This window comes from Perca flavescens, chromosome 8, assembly GCF_004354835.1.
Source record: "Perca flavescens isolate YP-PL-M2 chromosome 8, PFLA_1.0, whole genome shotgun sequence".
NCBI lineage: Eukaryota > Metazoa > Chordata > Actinopteri > Perciformes > Percidae > Perca > Perca flavescens.
The window spans coordinates 25,043,887-25,066,117 of record NC_041338.1 but is presented as its reverse complement, the minus strand read 5'-3'; the positions used below and the strand labels follow the sequence as shown (position 1 = coordinate 25,066,117).

The window sequence follows — 22,231 nt, the reverse complement described above, 5'->3', positions numbered from 1 at the left end:
GAAAGGATCTAAAGTGACCTGCACTCACACCCACTAAAATAAAAAATACCTCGAAGATATTCTTTAAAGTCATGATCATGCTTTTTTTGATGTCTCTGGTGGTGAAAGGTGTCCTGCATCCAGAAGATCAAAGGGTCCATCAATGCAACAACTTAAACATGATGTGATGTTTTTGTTCTTTTCACTCTAAATTGCTTCAGATAAAAGCACCAGCTAAATGCCTAAAATATGAATGTAAATGTAAAATGTATGAGAGAGAAATGAGAAAGACGAACTTAAGAAGAGACAGAGCAGGAAACCGAGCTGGTGTAACCATCTGTCCAGATTGGGTTTGGGAATTCTGCGCAGTCACTACAGATCTGATGAGTTGAAGGCGAGGAGGCATAAACAAGCACATCCAGACACGCAAAAATATACTTTAAGTACTCACACTAAATCTAAATGTTTTTCAGCCTTGAATTGACCTACATATTTACCCCGGGATCAGTGCCAAATTGTAAAGAGAACCCATGGAAATAATCCAGAAGAAGCCTTTGGGAGCCTTTTTCAGGGTCTTTATGTTGGACTAAGATTAAACATAAGGAGGAATATGGAAACAAGGCAAACATCCAGCAACGGCCAATAATAACTGAATGACATGCTGTCCTTCCAATTCTGTCTGCTTCTCCTCTTTCCTCCCCCCGTTTGCTTACCTCTACTCCTCTCTTGTCTGCCCTTCAGGAGCGAGACTGTGCTGCATCAGTTTTGCTGCCCCGCCCCTGAACATCCAGAGGCTGACACCACTGGCTCATCCGGGTAAGACGAGTCACACACCAATCACAGACACTTTTAGTCCCACAATTTTTGTCTCTGCAGTTTTTGGTCCTTTGGTGTGGGAGAAATTTAGTGATGCACTCATAAAGTGTGCTCCTTCAACCACTGAAAACTTCCTGTCTCTGTATACACACACACACACACACACACACACACACACACACACACACACACTATCTGTACATGTGTGTCATCTAACTGAGTCATGTCCACACCCAGCTTTTAATCATGCTCATTAGTGCATGCAGTTACTGTATGCCAGTGTGAATTGGGGTATTTATGGACATGTGAAGCCTGGAGTTACAGTGAGAGAGTTGAATGCTCCTTAACAACCTATAGATCTTCCAGCCTCAGGGGTGATTCACATATAGAGAGACAGAGAGAGGGGGGGACTGATTTTGCCACTGTAAAAGAGCCCATGGCAACCCAGTAATGATGCAAGGGCTGCCACTACCATAGTAACTGGAGAATAGAACTTTGAGGATCTAACTGTTGCCACTTTTGCCGTCTGTTTCTGTGTGGGCAGCTTGTCTGTTTGTTGTATGTGTTTGTTCATAATTCTTTTTTGTGTGGGGTGTGTGAAGGCATAACTTTTTACTTGGGGATGTTTGTATGAGCAAAGCTCTGATGTAAAAAATGTTTCTCAATGATTACTTTTTTCCCTCTGTCCTCTGAAATTTCTCCCATTGTTTAATCCTTTGTTCTGTTTCTAAATCCAGACTTTCCCAGTTATGTCTACTTCTACTGTGTCTTCATCTACTGTTGTAGCTTTACCCCCTTGTGTTGTTTGTTTTTGTATGCATCACCACTTATTATCTATCTGTCTGTTTATTTCTCATCCCTCCTCATCAAGTCTCTCCTCCAGTGTTTATTAATATCACCATCTGTCTGTGTGGAATCCCTCTCTTTTCTCTGATCTGATGATTTAACTATCATCATCTACACCCACATAGTCCTGATTGGATGAGCTAATGGCACAGCAGCAGTGGACAACCACCTGAGATGACGAGATGTAGAGTAGGCGTGTAACACCGTAGGTCATTATTATTGTGTGTGCCTGATGGCTGCAAACCCGCACCACCTCTACACAACTGTCATCCACTGAATCCGTCAGACCACACGAAACTCCCAGAGATGTCACGAGATCTGCCTCTAGCCTAACCTGCCGTGCCTTTTCTCACCTGTGTGTGTGTGTGTGTGTGTGGGTCTGTGTGTGTGGGTCTGTGTGTTGTCTGGCTGTACAGTACTATAAGTCTCTTAGGGACCTTGAGAAATGCGATTTGACAGATGTTCATTTATCTTCCACATGACGTAACACATGCTGGCAGAGCAGGAGTGTGTGCTTGGTATGTTTGTTGCCGCCCCGTATGTGAGCATGTGTGGGGGGTGTTTGTGTGAAATAGAGAGAGAGAGAGAGAGAGAGAGCGAGAGAGAGAGAGATAGAGAGGGTAAAGCGACCATATCATAATGGAGGCTTTTGCTGTCCAGATGCATTTATAGCTCAACTCTTGCTTTTAAATCCTCTAATGTATTCTAATGTACTCTAATGTATTCTGATGCCGTGCAGGGGCTTGGCAGTGTTTTCATAGAGTTTTTGATCGAGACAGCCTCCAGCATGCACACACCAACACAGTCTCTGTACTGTATATCTTCCTGTTTCCTCTCTGTTTCTTTCTCAGCCTCTGGTCCTCTCTTCCCCTTTTTTTTCCCTCTTTCTATTTTCTCTAACTTTATCTCATGTAAGGATATGACCAAGCTTCTCTAGCCTTATCTCTGATTTTTTGCTGGGGAACGCAGAATATTTGCTCAAATCAAAGAAAACAAAGAGGAAATTTAGTGATGCACTCATTATTTAACCATGAGCAAGCTTTTTAGTCCCCCCAGTCCTGTTTAGGACTAGTCCCCTTCATGTAAAAATTGATTTGAGTAAGCATTATCTGGTAGGAGAACGATTGCACAAGCACACAACATCACACACACACACACACACACACACACAGACACACACACACACTCATAATTGCACACCATTATGAACCTTTTAGGGGGTAATCATACCTCAATGCTTACATCAGTCTAGTCTGGCTATATAAAAGGTGCTGAATGGCAGTGTTTTGTATCTTTTAGAAGCGGTGTGATGCCACGATGTTGGCCACTACACTTTTTTGTATACCAAAATAAACAAAGCTTAAGTTGTCCACAACGGATCTTTAGTAGTAATTTGCTAAGGTACGCCTTATATGGCATTCACAAATAATTCTGTCATGTAACAGAATATTGTTCTCTCTGTGGACAGTACCTGGTATTATAAGTGAAGGATGGGACGTTGGGCACTGGGAGATAGCCTCCACAGTTGGCTTTGTTTTGAGTCAGATTCAGGCCGGATTCAAACATATTCTTTTTTTTGCTTCCAGCTGCTCTAGAAATGATAAATTATTAAACATATGTTGAGTAAGATTTGTTTGATTTATTACCCTACATTTTCTGCAAGCCATGTATGACTTTGAGGATATGATAGTCTGTCTGTTATTGTCTCGCTTTGCTGCAAGTGTTACTGACTTATTCTCCTTTTATACTGTAATGATCGTAGCAGTAGAACATAGAAAATGGTATAAAACAGTATTCCATTTCTAAGTAGGAAACTCAAAGTTATACATTTCCACTGAAATGTTCACCATGGAAACATCCCGCTTAGTTGATGACCTGACACTGCGATAACAGCAGAGTTTTGAAGGTTAGGGGGGAGGGCTGATAGCTTTCTGTTCTTATTTCCGTGGCAGTGGACAGATGCTGAGCCTGGAGGATGGGACGTCCTCTGGTGGTGGACAGAAAGTGGAGGGCACCAAGAGAGAGGGACCCAGTGAGTACGAGATCACCCTGGAGAATAAGAACAAACAGGTATGTCTTTTATTTTCCAAAATGTGTGTGTGTGTGGGCCCGTAATTAGGCACATAGTGTGGGATGGAGTAAATACTGACTCTTCTACCTGTTTAAGCATGAGGAGGTTTGTAAAGGATGATCATTTGACGTTGTGTCTTGCGTGACAAAAAAGATTCCCATTCAGATCTATTTCTGTCTGTGTTGACATGAAAAAGAACACCAGCAATTTCACTGCCACAGCAACAGGAACGTGAAAGATGCTAGGTTGTCATGGTAACAGCTAATAACTGCTTTTGGCGGCTGGAGATGTCTTTATTTCTCATACTAAATTGCGAGTGTGAGTGTGTGTGTGTGTGTGTGTTTTCTCCATATGTGTGTGTGTGTGTGTGTGTGTGTGTGTGTGTGCGTGCGTGCGTGCGTGCGTACATGCACTTTTTGTGGGCGTGCTTGTGTGAGCAGACACACACACATACATACCCAGGCACATGTGTGGCTGTCCTCCTTTTTCTCCATCTCTGTCTCTTCTTCCCTCATCTTCCACTCCCCCTCCTTCGTCTCCCTTTTGCTGAAAATATAGGAGGGCAACATTTTGGAGAGACTGAGATTTTGGGATGAGCTGCTTTGCCAACAAACAGAAATAGGCTTGTGCGGGTGTTTACTTTCTATTCATTTTCTCAAAATCACCTTTGTCACAGTCCATCAATCCTCCTTACCATGGCCCTTCAGCCAGTATTAGCAGTTGAATGATGATAGATGATGTTTACTTTGGTGTTGATGTTTACTAATGCCATAAACCCTCACCGGTTTTAAAAGAGTGGACAGACAGTAGTAAAAAGGATACTTCTAAGGGAAAAAGTGTGAGCGTGCATTTCATGACTCAGACAATGCTCAAATTCTTTTAATCTTTTGTAGACATCGGCACAAAATGGCATCATGATATTTGCCTGCTGGATGAATAAATATTTTTCAGTGGCTGCTGTGTGCTTTGCAATATGACTCTTGCAGTGTCTTCAGTGAGTTTCAGAGCCTTGTAAACATGTTTGATATTTAAACTCACTCCCCCTCACTCTCTTTCTATCCCCAGATAGAAGAGTTGGAGCAAAAATATGGAGGACATCTCATAGCGAGGCGGGCAGCCCGTCGTATCCAGACGGCCTTCCGTCAGTACCAGCTCAGCAAAAACTTCCAGAAGATCCGTAACTCTCTGTCGGAGAGCAAGTTGCCCCGCCGGATCTCCCTGCGCCATCCCAGCCCTTCAGGCCGAAACCGGAACACAGCCCAGAGACACAGCTACAGTCTGCATCCTGGAGGAGGACAGATACCTTTACGCTCTAAAACTCCTCCTCCTCCCCCGTGTCGCTCCACCTCTCTGCCACCTTCTCCTGCGTCTGCCCCAGCAGCTGGTCGCTCTCCTGCCCCAGGTCCAGTCCCACCTCAAACCCCTGGTCAAACACTCACACAGCTGGAGGACTGCTTCTCTGAACAGGTGAGTGTTTTTATTTCATGTTAAAGCTCCCATAAGTTGATATTAAGTAGGGATGCAAAATGGTCAAATCAAGAAATATGGTTTCATTAACTTCATATTGGTTAGTCAGTTGTCCCACCCACCATTGTGCTCCAGACTGAAAAATCTTCCAAGAGAAAATAGAAGTTTGCTGTTTTTGAACTGAGAAGCACCTTGTTCAGCTGCACACTGAGGAAGATGCATGGTTTTAAGTAATCAGTGGATTGCCATGAAATTCTGTTCAGGCGTTCATGGTGCCCAGAGCACAAATCTTAATGAAATTGGTGATCCCTGCTGTTTTACCTAGTGCCATCGTCAGGTCACAATTTAAATTTGCCCAATCCTACCATCACCCAGGCAAATACTTAGCAGCTCGACCTGGCCTTATATCTACATTTAGACTGCACTACATTGGCTGCCCCTACTGGCTTGCTAGAAAGCCATGGTCGATATGCAACAAAGGGCCAGGGGTCGGACTCAGGCAGCTGCTAAGGTCTCAGCCTTGTACATGTGGTGCAAGCTCTACCAGGTGAGCTACTGGGGCGCCCCTGTTAAAGTGTAATTTTTTATCATCATATTTGTAGCTTCATTCCTTGGCCCAATCAATTGATGACGCCCTTCATGGTTGGAGCTTGTCGGAAGGTGGAGACGGGAAGGGACTACTTATGGACCCCGGGGCCCTTCGTGCAGCTGCTGAGAGCGCTTGTCTGCCCCGCAGTGCCAGCTCACTGCTCATGGCCTTCAGGGATGTCACTGTTCACATTGACAGCAATAGCTCCTACACCATCTCCACCGCTACCACCACAACCACCACCTCTCTGGGCAATGCAGGCGGGGGAGAGCTGGGCAGCAGGAAGACTTCTGTGAGCGGGATGGCTGGGGGAGGAGATGGCCAGTTAGCAGAGGAGCCAGAGTTTCCTGCACCTCCTCCCAGTGAGGAGCTGGAAATGGCTGGTCAAGGATCCAGAAGGGGCTCAGCAGTGACAGCTCTAGGAGGAGGAATGGAGGGGGAGAGCAGCTCAGACAGACTGGGGTCCACATCCACTTCTACCTCCACCTCAGCGCAGTCGAACCAGCAACCTGCTCAAATTTACACCCAGTACCAGCAGTACCATTACACTCATCCTCAGCAGATCCCTGGGGGGCCGAGCCCCGAGGCCCTGCAGGCTCTTGTCGTCTCTCTGCCCAGGGACCGCTGCCAGGATCCAGCCTCTTGCCGCTCGCCAACTCTATCCACAGACACACACCGCAAACGCCTCTACCGTATAGGACTCAACCTCTTCAATGTGTGAGTAGGCCAGCAGCACAACACACACACACACACACACGCACACATATACACACACACACACACATACACACACACAAACGCACGCACACTGACACACACAGAAAACTAAAATATTTCTGCACCCTTTGGCTCAGGGTCCAAAGAACACTTATTCCTGTTCATGTCTAACAAATCTCCAACAGCCCTGAAAAACTGCTCTAAGCAGCTGCTCATTAGTGTTTGTGATTGTTGGGAGGAGATGCATGTTCAGTGCCATCTTGTGATGTCAATGAAAAAGAAAATAGATAGAGAGATGGGAGGGGGGACGAAGAAAGGAAGAGACAGAGAGATAGGAAAGAGGGAAAATGCAGTTGAAGAGTAGAGGCAGTCAAGGAGGTCATGAACAATGTGAGAGCCTCTCAATTTCTATAAATAGAGCCCACGGTCTCCCTGCACTTATTATTAGTTAATACAAATTAAAGCAAGTTAATTCATATGCATCAGTGACAAGTGGGCCTGATCCAGAAGTCCAGAGCTAACCGCTTTTGCGCATGAATGCACTTTTCCTTTCCTTCTTTCTCTTTGTGCACCCTCTTGCACACACACACACACACACACACACACACACACACACACACACACACACACACACACACACACCCTTTCTCTTGAATGCAGTGTTACACATTTTTTTTCTCACTCAGGCCCACACACCTATATGCTTGAACGCACAAACACATCACACAAGCACTGCTTAACGCTTAACACTAAGTCTAACTCTGTTGGATATCTGCGAGCAGGAACCCAGAGAGAGGCATCCACTTCCTGATCACGCGTGGTTTCGTCCCGGATACAGCCATTGGAGTGGCTCACTTCCTGCTGCAGAGGAAAGGCCTGAGCAGACAGATGATTGGAGAGTTCTTGGGGAACAGCAAGCTGCAATTCAACAGAGATGTCCTTGAGTGAGTCCTCATTATTTATATATGCCGAAATATACACATCACATATACACACGTTTGGGTTTCCTGTAATAAATCCAGTCATTGAATTTAAATCCCTTTGAATTCCCTATTGAATCTTTTCAGGTTTTACAAAATAATCTTTTTAAAACTCAGGCTTTCTATCATAACTTCATAGTTTCCAAGCTCATGCTGAGATGACATCATCAGGGTTATTCTCTCAGACTTTAGAAAGCTTTTCCAGAGCCACAGAAGTCATTATACAAGACATTTTCCCAGGCTGACTGGTAGTCCTCAGGACAAGTAAACTGTCCTTAATATGTAAAATTGGTGGAGTGCCCCTTTTAATAACTTTTGGGTTGCCAGGTAATGAAAAATCCCTCCTCCTGTATGACACCCTGTAGTTCATCATGTAGACTCTATTTGACCACTTAGCTTATGAAAAAGCATCTGTACCAAAATCAATTTATTTACATCTTATTAACATTTATAACTGTAGACTTGATTTATTCTATTATCTTTATTATTTACCTTTATTTGATTACTTATTAAAAAATGAGAAACTTTATTTGCAGATTTAAAACCCGTTCTGTGTCATCTTTGTGTGGGCAGTGTGTTAAAATGAACAGTGTTTGGCTTCCCTCCGTGGTGCCAGTGCTTGAAGGAGCAGATCTCGGCAGACCGCACTGCCCACACAAAGATGACACAGAGCTGGACTAAAATCAACAAAGTATCCCTTTAACTTCATGACTCCCTAGACTTGAATCTCACCTCGAGGTCCATTTAGTAACTGTTGACATGACATGGTCCTCATCAGCTGAGAGCTGAGAGCAGAGTTTGCTTCATTGCCAGAGATGTTCCTATAGGACATCTCATCAATGTTGACTTTAAAGTTAATGATCAAACTTTCTTCATGACCTTGGAAACAGCAGTTGAGAAAACAATCCTACCTCAAGGTTCATTTAATAGTGGTTCTGGATATAGAATGTATATATATATATAGAATGTCTGTACCAAGGTCAGACATAAACTTTTAATGGATGTTTTGTATGTTGCTCTTTTCTATTAAAAAAGAGAGTATATAAAAGATTAAATAAGAGATTTGTTTGACTCTGACTTTGATGTATAGAATTAGCTATTGGAACCAAATCCCTCATTTACGCATAATAAAAGATACACACACACACACACACACACACACACACACACACACACACACACACACACACACACAAACTCACGACATGTAGCACTTGCATACATAAATGCAACACATCCATGAAAACATGCATTTACTTAATGCCTTCACACTCACCCTTTTTGCATCCAACCAGTGTAGACAGAGATCCAGGATAGAGGGGCTTTTTGCTGAGGTTGTTGCAGAGACTGTAGAAATAGGTCACGGCACACACACACAAGCACAAGCACACACCCTTGCTTCCTTTCACTCAGGCACATAGACACACATGCATGAACACAAATATGCACATGCACTTCTTCCATTGCTACAGCCTGCCCTCAGCCTTTCATGTACCTCTCTCTTGCCCCCTCGCTCTGTGCATTTCATTATTTCGCCCTCTCATCCCTCTCTTTCCTTTCCTTTTATCATCCACTGTCATCAAACCCTGTCTTCCCCATTGATGTTTGCACAAAGTGTGTGTGTGTGTGTGTTTGTGTGTGTGTGTGTGTAGAAACATGTTGTCTTTATGTGCGTCTTCCAGATCAGTGGTTCCGTAATGGAGGTATGACTGTAAGAGGAAGATTTGCCATCAGCACTCGGGTACTCATAGATTGCTGCACATGCACTCGCACGCGTTTGCCACACACTCGCGCACACTCGCAACTCACCTTCTCATTACAGTGACACACTACAACTAAACCCAGTCTCTCTCTCTCTCTCTCTCTCTCTCTCTTTTCTCTTTTGCTTTCTGTCTGTCCCTTAATAGTTGTGTTGTGGATGAGATGGATTTCTCAGGCATGGAGCTTGACGAAGCCCTAAGAAAGTTCCAGGCTCATGTTCGTGTTCAGGGAGAAGCACAGAAAGTGGAGAGACTCATCGAAGCCTTTAGGTGAGACTGTCAACTCACTCACAACCAGGCCTCACTGACTTAACAGGCTGTGGCTTCACTTTTTAACACAATTCAACACAAGAGTGCATCACATGACTGAGCAGGGCTGGTAAGGGCACTCTGAACTTTTTGAAATAAATAGACCTTTTGCCTGCAGCCAGCCGGCCACCTATGCAAAAATAAATAAATAAATATTTTGCAATAATGTAGAAAAGTACTTTCTGAGCTCATCTCGCAGCCTCGGGTTAGCAGACATATCCAGAATGGCATACTAATAGGGAGACTGTATAGTGTTGAACTGGTTCTGCCTGCTCACTGTGACAGGCTCTGATGAAACCAAAGCTGTGTATCATTAATAGATTACACTGATTGCCTGTAACCTTTGACTAAACTCAGCAGTGTTTGATTGTCAGCCATTCACAGCGGTGATCTGAGCTGCAGGCAATCAGTGTGCATTCCATCGGTACAAAAGTAGATGCTCTATTTCACAACTTTCTCCCCCGGATGACACTTTCTGTCCAAATCTTCAGCTTCTCTGGGCTGTTTGTATGCACATGACCGTTGGGTGTCCATTTCCATCCAAAATTACACATGAATATGTAAAAGTGCATGTTTGGTACTCATGAGGTTTTAGCCTGAGCTGGTTTTCTGCTTATTTTGTCAGTGCTGCCTCTTGCCCTACAGTCACTAAAATGTATGAGCATATCTGCTGAAAAATACTCATTTAAAAACCAAGAGGACCTTGAGATATCTACTGTAGCTTGCACACTCCCTTTGCAGCCTCTTTTGTGCCTTTAAGTGGACTGTGTAGCTTTGCCTCTAACAAACTCTTAAACAGAGAAATAGAAACTGCAATTGGTGCCTTATCCGCTGGCTGGCTCTGTCCTTGAAATGTCCAGGTAATATCCAAAGATTGCTCCCAGGACTAAAAATGCAATAAAAATGGCCATTATTGCTTTTTATTTCGGAGTGATTGGTTGCATTGCCGTGTACACTTAATCTCCCACTGCTGATAGGTCTGCTCTTTGCCCCAGGATGACCAACAATGTCACCACCATGAGTTGAGCCACTGCCCCTCTGAACTCAACAACCAAGATGTCCTTCTGAATTAAACTAAGTTGCTTGTATAATTTAATTATAGGGGAGTGAAATCACCATAGACAATGTACTGCATATTAATTGTCCTCCAACACATATCTGCATCTACAATGTGTGGCCTTTGTGTGTCTGAGCCTCGTCTGAGCTGCTGACTTTGATTTCAGACTGGCATTATTTTTGGTGAACAAATCCCATGAAAAAAACAAAGCCAGCAATATGTAAGGCCGTTTCTTTTGTACTTTCCAAATGTCTTCCACTGTCTATGGTACACTGTCCCAAGCCCAATGGCTCCTACTGAAGACATAAACCTTTAACATTAACATTAAGTTGCGTTATCACCAAGCAGTCCAGTTCTGTTCAGTTCATTACACATTAGAATGATTATTTAGCATTATTTTCGCGTTTCCATTAGCAAAAGTTGTGGGTGGTACCTGGTGCTTTTTTGGTACCACCTTGGTCGAGGGTCCAAGTGAGCTGAGCCGATACTAAATGGTGGAGTTAAAACACTGCAGACCACTGATTGGTCAGAGAGAATAGCCACTAAGGTGACACAGGACCTCCTGCACAAAACAACTGATTTTTACATTTTTAATAGCCAAGCTACCGTGAATATAATATTTTTTTATTTACTCAATCTAGATAAAAAAGACTAGATCTAGTTTGGGACTAATTTCAGCCGCAGATTAATATACATTTTGTGCTCTAGTGAGTATTTACAGCAACAGGACAGATTATGTAGGATTGACTCAAAATGAACTCCAGGCCCATCATTATGTGTATCATAATAAAGGCAACACGTCACTCAATGCAAACGTGTGGCTCACTGATGTGTTTTTATATCTAAATATATAGACTGTCACCAGCCCTATCCATTACGTAAGGATGTGTGTGTGTGTGTGTGTGTGTGTGTGTGTGTGTGTGTGTGTGTGTGTGTGTGTGTGTGTGTTATTACTTCAAGCAAAAAGTGTTGAGAGAAGAGTGGAAAAGGAGCAGTCATCATGACACTTCCCCTCTCTGCTTCTGATTTGATGGCCAATCAGAACACCCACTGCGGTCATCAGTTAATCACATCTCACTCAATCATACGTGCTGAGCCCCTGGGTGCAGATTACAAATTCATCAGCGATCAGAGACAACGCTCTCTGTATTTGGAGCTGCGAGTATAGGTCAGAAATCAGTAGGCTTTTATTGGGACAGCCAGACATCCGATGCCACATCTGTTACGTAACAGTTGTTATGTCATCTGTTTGAAGCGTCTTGTACTCTTGTCATGAGTAGTTTTTTTATACGAAACGGTATTTGTGCCAGCTGGCATGCAATTTTCATATGCAAATATGAAGATAAGAGATCAGGAGCTAGTGTTTAAATAAACTGGTTACATAAGATGGAGATCCACGCTTGAAAATGTGTGAATGAAGCACAAACACACACACACACACACACACACACACACACACACACACGCACACACGTGCACACACACACTCTATCACTGCTTTATTTATTCACTCAACTGTTGGCTCACATATGCACAATCCATGCACATGTTCACATACACACTCACATACAGTAGATCTTGCCTTGCTTTCAGTCTTTGATGAATTTGCTGCAGAATTACATCAAGATGGCAAATCAGGAGGCTCATTTGTGCCTCTGTGTGTTCATGTGAGTGAACACACAGATCTGTAGCACTGTGTTTGTGCTGAGCAGGATCTTTTCTCCCTCAAACAAAGGCATTGCTACTGAACTGGGCTGCAGTCAATTGATACCCTATGAGTACTCTGGCCTTAGATCTTGTGTGGGATCTGGGAAAAGACTTTCTGGTTGTGCAGGTCTCAGATGTGGCCTCTCGCTTGCATATGCTCTGACAAGTACATAGTCCTCTGGAGCAGAGTAGCCCTCTGCATGTTTGCATCCTGCCTGGCTGCAGAGATAAAAGCCTCCCACCAAAGAAATGGCCCACTTTGTAAGTGTAAGTGACAGTAAGAAAGATAGGGAGGGAGCTAAGGGGGAAGGCGGGTGGAAGGAAGAGTTTGTGAAGCCTGTGGGCAGCGATGGAGCAAAGCAAGTCCAAATGCGGCATCTCTGGTTCCAATGCAGACTGGGCAGCGTTACCTCATGTAGGGCAGAGCCATTCTTTTCAAATGTCTCCTGTCTCCTGTCAGTCTCATTTATGGTTGAGTGACTGCTCCTCACATGTGAGTAGAAATTACAGTCAGTCAGTCTTTGAGTCAGTCAGGAAATGGTGTAGCTCATATGCTTGGATATCAGCATTAAAATAAGTCTGAATGTGTCCATCTAACAGCAGGAATACGCAACTTTTTAAAGTTCATTCTCTTAATTTCTTTTTTATAACTAACGGTTTGTACTGATCTCTTTTTACGATGCATTCCCTGATTTTGTTAGTTCGAGCTGAGAGGACATGCTTTGGGTTTTGGTATTGGTTCTGTGAGCCTGAAGACACAAGGCTGTTAAGAGATATTTTTAATATTCAAGATGCCCTCATTGATTCTAAATGGGGTGGACATAATATTAGAAACACCTCTTAGTATAAAGCAATACAATTTAACAGTATATTAGATAATATTAATATTTAAAGTTTCACAAAGGTATACTTTATTGTAGGACTGTATTAGACTGCATTAGTTTTAGCTGGTGTAGCCTACTTGAAAAACTGACAACTGAATGTGTTATGTCAATATGTCAGTCCAGCAGTAAAATCCAAATGTTTTTTAAATCACGGTACTCAGTTTATTAACATATTCACTCAGATCATGTTCATTTATTTTTGTGTTGCTGGAAAGTTTCCCCACACAAGTCTGTGTGTACTGAATATGGGTCCTAATAATAACACAATCTGGCTGGATTGGTTGTTGTGATGATTTTGTAATAGTACAGTGTATGTTGTTCTATTCAGTGTAGTGTGTAGATAAGGCCAAACAATATGATTAGTCAAGAATGCATTAAATTCACAACCTGGCCTGTGGTAAGTAACCTGGCAAATACTTTGCAATCTTATTTAGTTTGTGACATATTTTATTTCTTTGTATCACTTAAGTAAACCTTTTAGCTCGTACATGTGCTGTTATCATGTAAAAGCAATAAAACTCCTCAGGATATGTGGCTGGGTTGGCCCAGTGGGTAGAGCAGACGCACATATACTGAGAGGTTTATGCCTCGCAGAGGTCCAGGGTTTGAATCCGACCTGTTACGATTTCCTGCATGTCTTCCCAATCTCTATCCCCTTTCTCACTTACAGTAGCTGTCCTATCAAACAAAGGTGGAAAAGCCCAAAAAATAATCTTTAAAAAAAACTCCTCAGGATATGAATGATATTTGAAAATTTCAATGACTGGGATTTTAATGCTGCTGATTTTACTTGCCAACAGCATATTTTTCTTTTGTCTATAATAGTGGTATAATGGCCAAGAATCCAGATCAATATTGAAAAGTGATAGAGAAATGTCGCACTTATGATATATATCTCCGATGTCCTGTTTTTCATTCACAGCCAGAGGTACTGTATGTGTAATCCTGATGTGGTGCAGCAGTTTCACAACCCAGACACCATCTTTATCCTGGCCTTCGCTGTGGTCCTCCTCAACACTGACATGTACTCGCCCAACATCAAACCCCAGCGCAAAATGGGCCTTGATGACTTCATACGCAACCTACGAGGTTAGTGTGTCCAAAAACATGTATGAGCATGTGCAGTATGAGAGAGATAGAGAATGTGTGTTTTTATAGAGGCTGTATGCATGTGCCATCTCAGGGAGCGTGAACTGACCCTTTGGACAGAGGTGGTATAATGTCTTGCAGACATTCAACATTTTTGGCAAGTGGTTTCATGAGCAGAGGGTTTGAACATTGGTTATATATAGCAGCCACATGTACACACACATTTCCAACCTTGTACGGCAGATCATGAGGAGATCCATCAGAGAGATATGCTAGAATGATAAGGAGGATGAAAAAGAGAGCAGAGGGGAGGGAAAGTCAAAGTTTTACAACAAGCACTCTCTTATCAATCTCACTTTAACCTCACTATCTTTCTCAACCCTCACTGTCTTTTGAGTGACAGCTTCTTGAAGTGAAGTAAATTACACAAAAGGCGGCGGCGGGTGCTTGCTTCCACTCGCTACCATCAAGAAAACCATCAGCTGTGCAGGAGGAGATTTCTGATATCCTTGACTCAGAGCTCTGCTCCAGAGACCGTGGCATTGACCCATTTAATTGAGGCTCACTTTAGCATTAGATTTAATGATATGAGCTCAGTTTTCCGGAGGAATCTCATCACCTGAGGCTCTCAACAAAGTCTTTGTCCAGCGGTTGAACAGATACATACATTTACTCCAACCAGAGCTTTAAGAATATAAGTTTCCCTTTTATTTGCACCTTCAGATAATAGAGAAAAAAAAACCACCATAAAATAAATTTCAATATGTTTTTTCATATGATATCAGACAAGTCCGTTGTAATTTGGGAGCTGAATAGGTTTCTCCTTAAGCTGAACTGCAGGGACAGACTGCAGTTAGGCTGTCTGTGTGTTGCTCCACAGTGACACAAAGACAGCACACATACTGAGATAAAAGCACATTTTCTCATTTACAGCTGCAAAACCTACACTGAAATAAAACTAATTTGGCTATAACATCTCAAATAAAAATTATATGAGCCTGCAAAGTCAGTTTATAGTTTGGATACCCAACTTCCACTGTGGCTTTTGCTAATCCTCCTGAGGATCCGCACAGTAAAATATATTTGACAATCAACATATGTGAATAATAAGCATTCATAAAATGGGGGCAGGGCTTACCTTTATAATGACCACTCCTACTTTTTTTGACCCTTGTTCCCTCAGGTGTGGATGACGGAGCAGACATCCCAAGAGAGATGGTCGCAGGCATTTATGAAAGGATCCAACAAAGAGAGCTCCGCTCCAACGAAGACCACGTCACCTATGTGAGCCGTGTGGAGCAGTCCATCCTGGGCCTGAAAACTGTGAGTGATATTTGCCTTTATGTGCAAGTCATTCCCTTACATCTCCTTTCAGTGAGCTGTACTTGTTTGTACTGTCTCCCTTTCTCTTGTGTCATGTATTTCTTCGCTGCAGTCTGTCCTCTGTACTATCTGTCATCTCCATCTCTTTAATCTCGCCTCTGTAGATCCTCGCTGTGCCCCACAGACGTCTTGTGTGCTGCTGTCGTCTGTTTGAGGTGCCTGACGCTAACAAGCCTCATAAACAGAAACTGTCCCAGCTCCAGAGAGAGGTCTTCCTCTTCAATGACCTGCTGTTGGTGAGGAACCTCTATTGTGACTCAATACTCAATGGGGGAACTCAATGGGGGTGGCAGTACGGACCAAAGTACAGCACGAACCCCCAACCATCCATGGGCAGCCACTCTTACATCGCTCCATTAGTGCATGTATGGATCCTGAGCATGTGTGTAATGTGTGTAAAAAAACCCTGTACCAACAAAGCAAAAAAAAAGTGAATTCCCCCTTGCGGGTAAAGGCATGTCTAATACAGTATACTCCAAATATGCAACTGCAACCAAATTTTATTGCCATTTCATACATAATCATATATATATATATATACAGTACAGACCAAAAGTTTGGACACACCTTCTCATTCAATGCATTTCCTTTATTTTCATGACTATTTACATTTTAGATTCTCACTGAAGGCATCAAAACTATGAATGAACACATATGGAATTATGTACTTTACAAAACAGTGTGAAATAACTGAAAACATGTCGTATATTTTAGATTCCTCAAAGTAGCCACCCTTTGCTTTTTTTGATAACTCTGCAAACCCTTGGTGTTCTCTCAATGAGCTTCATGAGGTAGTCACCTGAAATGGTTTTCACTTCACAGGTGTGCTTTGTCACGGTTAATTAGTGGAATTTTTTTCCCTTATTAATAAAAAAGCAAAGGGTTATTTCACATTTTTTTGTTAAGTACATAATTCCATATGTGTTCATTCATAGTTTTGATGCCTTCAGTGAGAATCTACAATGTAAAAAGTCATGAAAATAAAAGGAAACGCATTGAATGAGAAGGTGTGTCCAAACTTTTGGCCTGTACTGTATATGTTAATTCATCCATGTTCTGTGTTATGTGTCCCTACTGTAGATCCTGAAGCTGTGTCCCAAGAAGAAAAGCTCGGCCTCATACACCTTCTGTAAAGCAATGGGTCTTCTGGGAATGCAGTTCCACCTCTTCAGCAATGAATGTGAGATGCTATTTAGCTCTGCTGCAGTTTATTCTCAGTACAGTTCCACCCTGGCGCTGGAAAAATGCTGAGCTAACAATCAGAGCCATCAGCAGCATTGTTGTCTGTCAAGCCTTGATCAAGACACAGACTTTGAATGAATTGCTAAGGGGGTCACCAGTGAAACAAAATAAACACACCATTGTCAATTTATAGTTTCAGGAAAGTTGCTTGCTTGCACGGATTATAGGAAGTATTACTTTAAAAAGAAAGCATATTGAATCATTCTTTGAGCCGTTGTCTATGGTAAAAGAATATTGTAATGTAACTGACCCTGCAATGGGCACCAAATTTGAGTCAAAAGAATAAAGTATAAATGCAGAAATCAATAGAGCTTACAAATGTGGAGGACCTTGTATACTATATCTTCCATCTGTATTCAGGCATAGTGGTGGTTTGAGCGAAATGCTAACATCAGTGTGCTAGCATGCTTACAATACCAATGCTAACATAATGATGTTTAGCAGGTATAATGTTAAGCATGTTTAGCATGTTAGCATGCCAACATTTGGTAACAAGTGTGGCTGAGACTGATGAGAATTGCAACTATAAAAATATAGTAATGTCATTAGTTTTGCAGGTCTTAAATCAAAGTATTGGACACATACAAAATTTGACCATGTGGTAAGAAGATTGCCCAACTTTTTACAATTCATGTTGAGGGGAACATGAATGTCTTTAAGTTAGTACATTTCTTTTCCTTTTCTTTCTTTTTTAAGATGATTTTTTGGGCATTTTAAGCTTCCTGATATTTCTGCAAAAAAAGTAGCAAGCTTCAAGAAGAAGCCATTGCTGCCAACAGAAACACATTTGGTCATTAACCTAAAAACACAAGTTTTTGCAAGTATTCTTAGCAGCAATATGTTGTGAAGTAAAAACTGAAGTAAAAGTTGCAACACTCAAGTGTTTTGAAAAATCCTGCATCTGTTTTTAGAATCAAAGTCATGGTGAAAGCGCTTTCTTTTTCTCTTTGACACGTTGTCGGGGTTTCTCATCAGACTATGCCCATGGCATCACCATGCTGAGCCCGTTTACCTCAGAGAAGAAGCAGCTGGTGAGTTTCTGCTCCCCGAGTGGAGAAGAGCTCAGGAAGTTTGGAGAGGAGCTCCGAGAGGCTATCACAGAGGTCAACGAGATGGAGCAGATACACATCCAGTGTAAGTGAAGCACACACACTTCAACATCATGCAAATTCAAACAAACACACACTGTACCTTATATGGGTGGTTACAAATATTTTTTGTATTGTAGGGGAATTGGAGAGGCAACAAGGCATTCAGCCACACGGCATACACACCAATGGCGGGCAAGTGGACACACACACAGGACACGGATCTCCCTCAGGTGCTGGTTTTGTTCATGCAGCATAAAATTAATAATACGGCATACATTAACTCATAACAATGCATACATTACTCAAGGCAATATAGAAAATAGGACAACTTCATGGACGAAGGATGCATGAAAAAGCCCACAACAGTGAATAAAAAAGAAAGGAGTGGATGATGATCAGAGGGCTTAAGTTTCTGTAATTTTCAGGTTTTTATTATTAATGGGTTAGTTAGTTCTAGCAAGTATCTTCCCCTAAAACCACAAATTATAGTTTTTGAGTTTCTCCATGTACCCAGGTTAAAGGTTTTTGTATGAAGTAAACACACAAGACACATGTCAAATAGTCAGCTTTAAAGTGCTCATATTATGCTTTTTGGCTTTTCCCTTTCCTTTATTGTGTTCTTTATCTTTTTGTGCATGTTATAGGTTCACAAACTGCTCCAAACAGCTCTATTGTAGTCCAGCCTTTACTTCCGTGACAAACGTACGTCACTTTGTAACACACATTATAATGCTCGCCTAGCTGCTAGCGTGACACGCCCTCATACTCTGCTTCTGACTGGGTAGTAGTCCTTACCTAGGTACTGCGCATGTGCGACTCCCAACAAAGATGGAATAGAAGTGAGATGCCTCACTCTGTAGCTAAAACAGAGAGCTCAACACACAGGGTGAAAAGAGGAGCTGCAGCAATGTGCAGTACAACAAAAATATGGTGTTTTTTGAGAATGAAACCATGTAAACCTATTCTGATATAACCTATAAATACAATTATGAACCTGAAAATTAGCATTATATGAGCACTTTAAAGGTTCTGGTAGGTGGATTTTGTAACCCTTTGGCCAGAGCCAGGCTAGCTATCAATTAGCATCTTACTTTCAGAAAAAAAGCAAATAAGCGTATCCCCCAAATGCTGAATATTCATTTAAACAAATGACAGTCCTCTGTGAAGAAGTGATACTGTTTTTAAGATTATGTATATGAAGCCTAAATCTTCCTGTTGACTTACAAATAGACCTGTTTCTCCCCACAGGCCAACAGGATGTGTACGATAAAACCGGCAACAACACGCTAGAGGTAAGTGCAAAACCCACTCTTGCCTCCCTCAGGTAAGTGCTTGCATCTCCTGCTCTGTGAGTGTGGTTTTGTATGTGAGTGTGAGTGTGTGTGTGTGTGCGGTTAGATAGGGACTGTGCCTCATCCGGAAAATAAAGTTTGCTTTATGCTTTGCTTAAAAAGAGCTCTGCCTTAGGCACATCCCCACTTTGCAGCCAAGGATACAAAGGCCGCATAGAGGGGTCTGCTGTAGTGGTGCTACAAACTCTCTTTCTATGCCTCATGAGTGGATCAGCAGCCACTATGCTCGCCATTCAGCATCCTTCTTTTATCAACTGCTGCTTGCCAGCTGCACTGTATAAGCCTTTGCAAGCCACCATAAGCCTGGCTGGCTCCTAGAATACCATCTACAAAGCCAGATAAGCTTGATACTGTTAACAGTCTGTAGAGTGTGTGTGGGTGGGTGTGCGTCTGTAAAACCAGCCCTTCCTTTAACTAAGCATAGATGATAGAGGCTGTTTTCCCCCTTTCCAGTTTTCTCTCTGTTTTATTCCTTTACCCATTCTTTTCCCTCTCTCCTGCCTCTCAGTAAGTCCTTCAGAGTTGTAAATAAGTGTGTTAGGGAGACACCACGCCCTCGGTGTCACTTCTCTCCTCTCCTGACACTCCCTTTAACTTTTAGCTTCTCATTCTGACAATTATTGACCATGTTTGCACGTGCACACACATAAAATCCAAAATGTTCCCACTGTGATCTCTGACCAAAATCTCTTCTTATTCCACTATCCTTTTCTCTTTCTGGGCTGGTGTGTGTAAAAACATGATTGAAAGTGTAAATCATGTAAAAACGTGATTGAGAGAAAAAGAGAGAGAGAGTGTGTGTATTTTGCATGCGCTCGCTGTGCATACTACCTACCTGCATGCCTGCATGCCCATGTGCGTAACACACCAGAGGGCTGCGTAGAGGCTGCGTTCAGGCTGGTAACTCCTCATGCGTTCTCTGACTGTTCCTAAACTAGGTGTCAATTCACAACAGGCTGCAGACCTATCAACTGAGCCAGCCCAGCATTGAGTCAACGCCTCTGGCCCTGGCTGCGCCACCCGCCCTGCTCAGCCCCATCCAGCCCGGAGAGCTTCGCCCAGAAACACTCATCCAATGCCAGCAGATCGTCAAGGTGATTGTCGTGGACCAGAGCGGTCGAGGCCGGATGGAGGCCTTCCTCAGCCAAGGCCCTGCTACGCATCAGCTTATCCAGTCGGCCATGTCCACACCTGTGCGCGTCAGAGAGGGGGACGGTCCTCAGCCTCCTCTGCCGCCTCCCCCTCCACCTTACAACCACCCCCACCAGTTTTGTCCCCCTGACTCACCCATGCCCCTCCACCACACCATGCCTCTCACCCGCAGGCGCAACTCCAGCGGCTCCCGCAGCATCGTCTGAGTCGTCGGCTACTCTAAGAACCCTGGGCGCCAGACATAAGCCTCACATTCACACACAGCAAAAGACACATGCTGGAGTAGTAGACGACTCACTTTGAATGGTGAGATTAAAGCATCGCTAAAAAAATAGTGAGGAATATACTGTGTGAGACGAATAAAGGGACAAAGGAAAAGGAAACCAACAGGACTCTATTCATAGTCTTGACTGAGTGGTGTTGTTTTTGAACATAGAGTAGTTTTGATGCCATTTCTGATGACAACTTTTTTCTCTTTCTTTTGTCTCCAACATGTCACCCGGTAGCTGATGGTGTTGTCTGTCTAGATTTCACACTCTTTAAGAGATTTGGTGATTTTGCGTCTTTCGGGATATTGATGTTAAGTTCACACCTCTTTGTTTGATCCAGGATTTATAGTATTATATACCGCATTCAGTGAGGAATCATTTTAGCAGAGCTTCTCCTCACTGCAATCTATTTTGTCCTCATCTCTGCATAATGTGAAGAAACAAGAGTAGCAGCTCATTTGTTTCCTTCATTTTCTAGGGAACAGATTATCAGTATGTGAGGAAAAAGGCCAAGAAAAAGGTAAAAGGCTCTAGGATCTTTACCCTGTCATGTACACTATAGTGCAGTAAGCAAGGACGTTGCTACTCACTAAACCAACCTATCCCCACCTCCTGAAGACAATCATATTTTTTTGTGCTTCATTGTTGTGTGTTTTGCTAAACTTGTGTGAGCAGATATCTTCACAGTAGTGTGTGACTGGCGTTTGGCTCTCACAGAGCTCAGGAAAGGATTTGCTGCACTGTAACATATATCTGAGTTGTACTGAGAGCAGCGGGCTTGTGCAATGCAGTGTGTTCAGTCTGCTTACTCATGGGCAGCAGGGAGTTGGGCCGGTAATCCAAAACAAGACTAAAACAGCCAGATGGAGCCTTTCTCTTCCTGTACATTTACTCCTAATGGGTTACCTAGTGTGACTATTGTTTTTACCTTTGGATTTAGTCAACATCTGTGCCCAGAAAACTCTTAGCTTTAGTTTAAAAATGAATATAAATTGCTCGGCACAGGGTAGACCAAGGTCACCTCACACAAACATCACTCCCCTCTCACCAATTATATTTTTCCTTGCACACTGAAAATTATATAAGCAGAGAAGCATTCCTATACTGAATGTTAATCAGGGGGAAACTGAAGTTGTCATGGATAATTATTGATTTCATCATCGCGTAGTCGATGGTTCGAGCTTGAGCCTGTTTGTACAGCAGATCGCAAATCATCCGACTGAGACACACCGAACACGTCTTGTACCTTTTGCACCACAGAATATATTGGATATATTGTAAATAGATTATATAGATTTATTCTGAAAAAGTGATTGGTTTGCCCAGTGTGTGTATCTACGTATGTATTTGTACAGAGAAGAATCTAGTTTAAAAAAAAGAAAGGAAATTATAGTTATTATAGCTATTATTATTATTATTATATCAGGGGGTGTTCTAAATCCTACTGCTACGAGAGACAGGAAACAGGCAG

At 42.7% G+C, this 22,231-nt stretch overlaps 1 protein-coding gene across 1 annotated transcript in view; it reads left to right on the top strand.

Annotated features, from left to right (window-relative positions):
* iqsec3b (IQ motif and Sec7 domain ArfGEF 3b) overlaps nt 1-20,503 on the top strand; it is a 24,741-nt gene extending 4,238 nt beyond the window's left edge. The window contains exons 2-16 of the mRNA XM_028585234.1: nt 721-795; nt 3,594-3,711; nt 4,778-5,021; nt 5,091-5,179; nt 5,782-6,485; nt 7,268-7,429; nt 9,373-9,495; nt 14,105-14,271; nt 15,455-15,594; nt 15,759-15,890; nt 16,735-16,834; nt 17,872-18,030; nt 18,125-18,217; nt 19,236-19,279; nt 20,295-20,503. Coding sequence (XP_028441035.1) covers nt 721-795; nt 3,594-3,711; nt 4,778-5,021; nt 5,091-5,179; nt 5,782-6,485; nt 7,268-7,429; nt 9,373-9,495; nt 14,105-14,271; nt 15,455-15,594; nt 15,759-15,890; nt 16,735-16,834; nt 17,872-18,030; nt 18,125-18,217; nt 19,236-19,279; nt 20,295-20,330 — 2,386 coding nt within the window. The 3' untranslated portion in view covers nt 20,331-20,503. The remainder of the gene's footprint in view (nt 1-720; nt 796-3,593; nt 3,712-4,777; nt 5,022-5,090; nt 5,180-5,781; nt 6,486-7,267; nt 7,430-9,372; nt 9,496-14,104; nt 14,272-15,454; nt 15,595-15,758; nt 15,891-16,734; nt 16,835-17,871; nt 18,031-18,124; nt 18,218-19,235; nt 19,280-20,294) is intronic.
* The last annotated feature ends 1,728 nt before the right edge of the window (nt 20,504-22,231 follow it).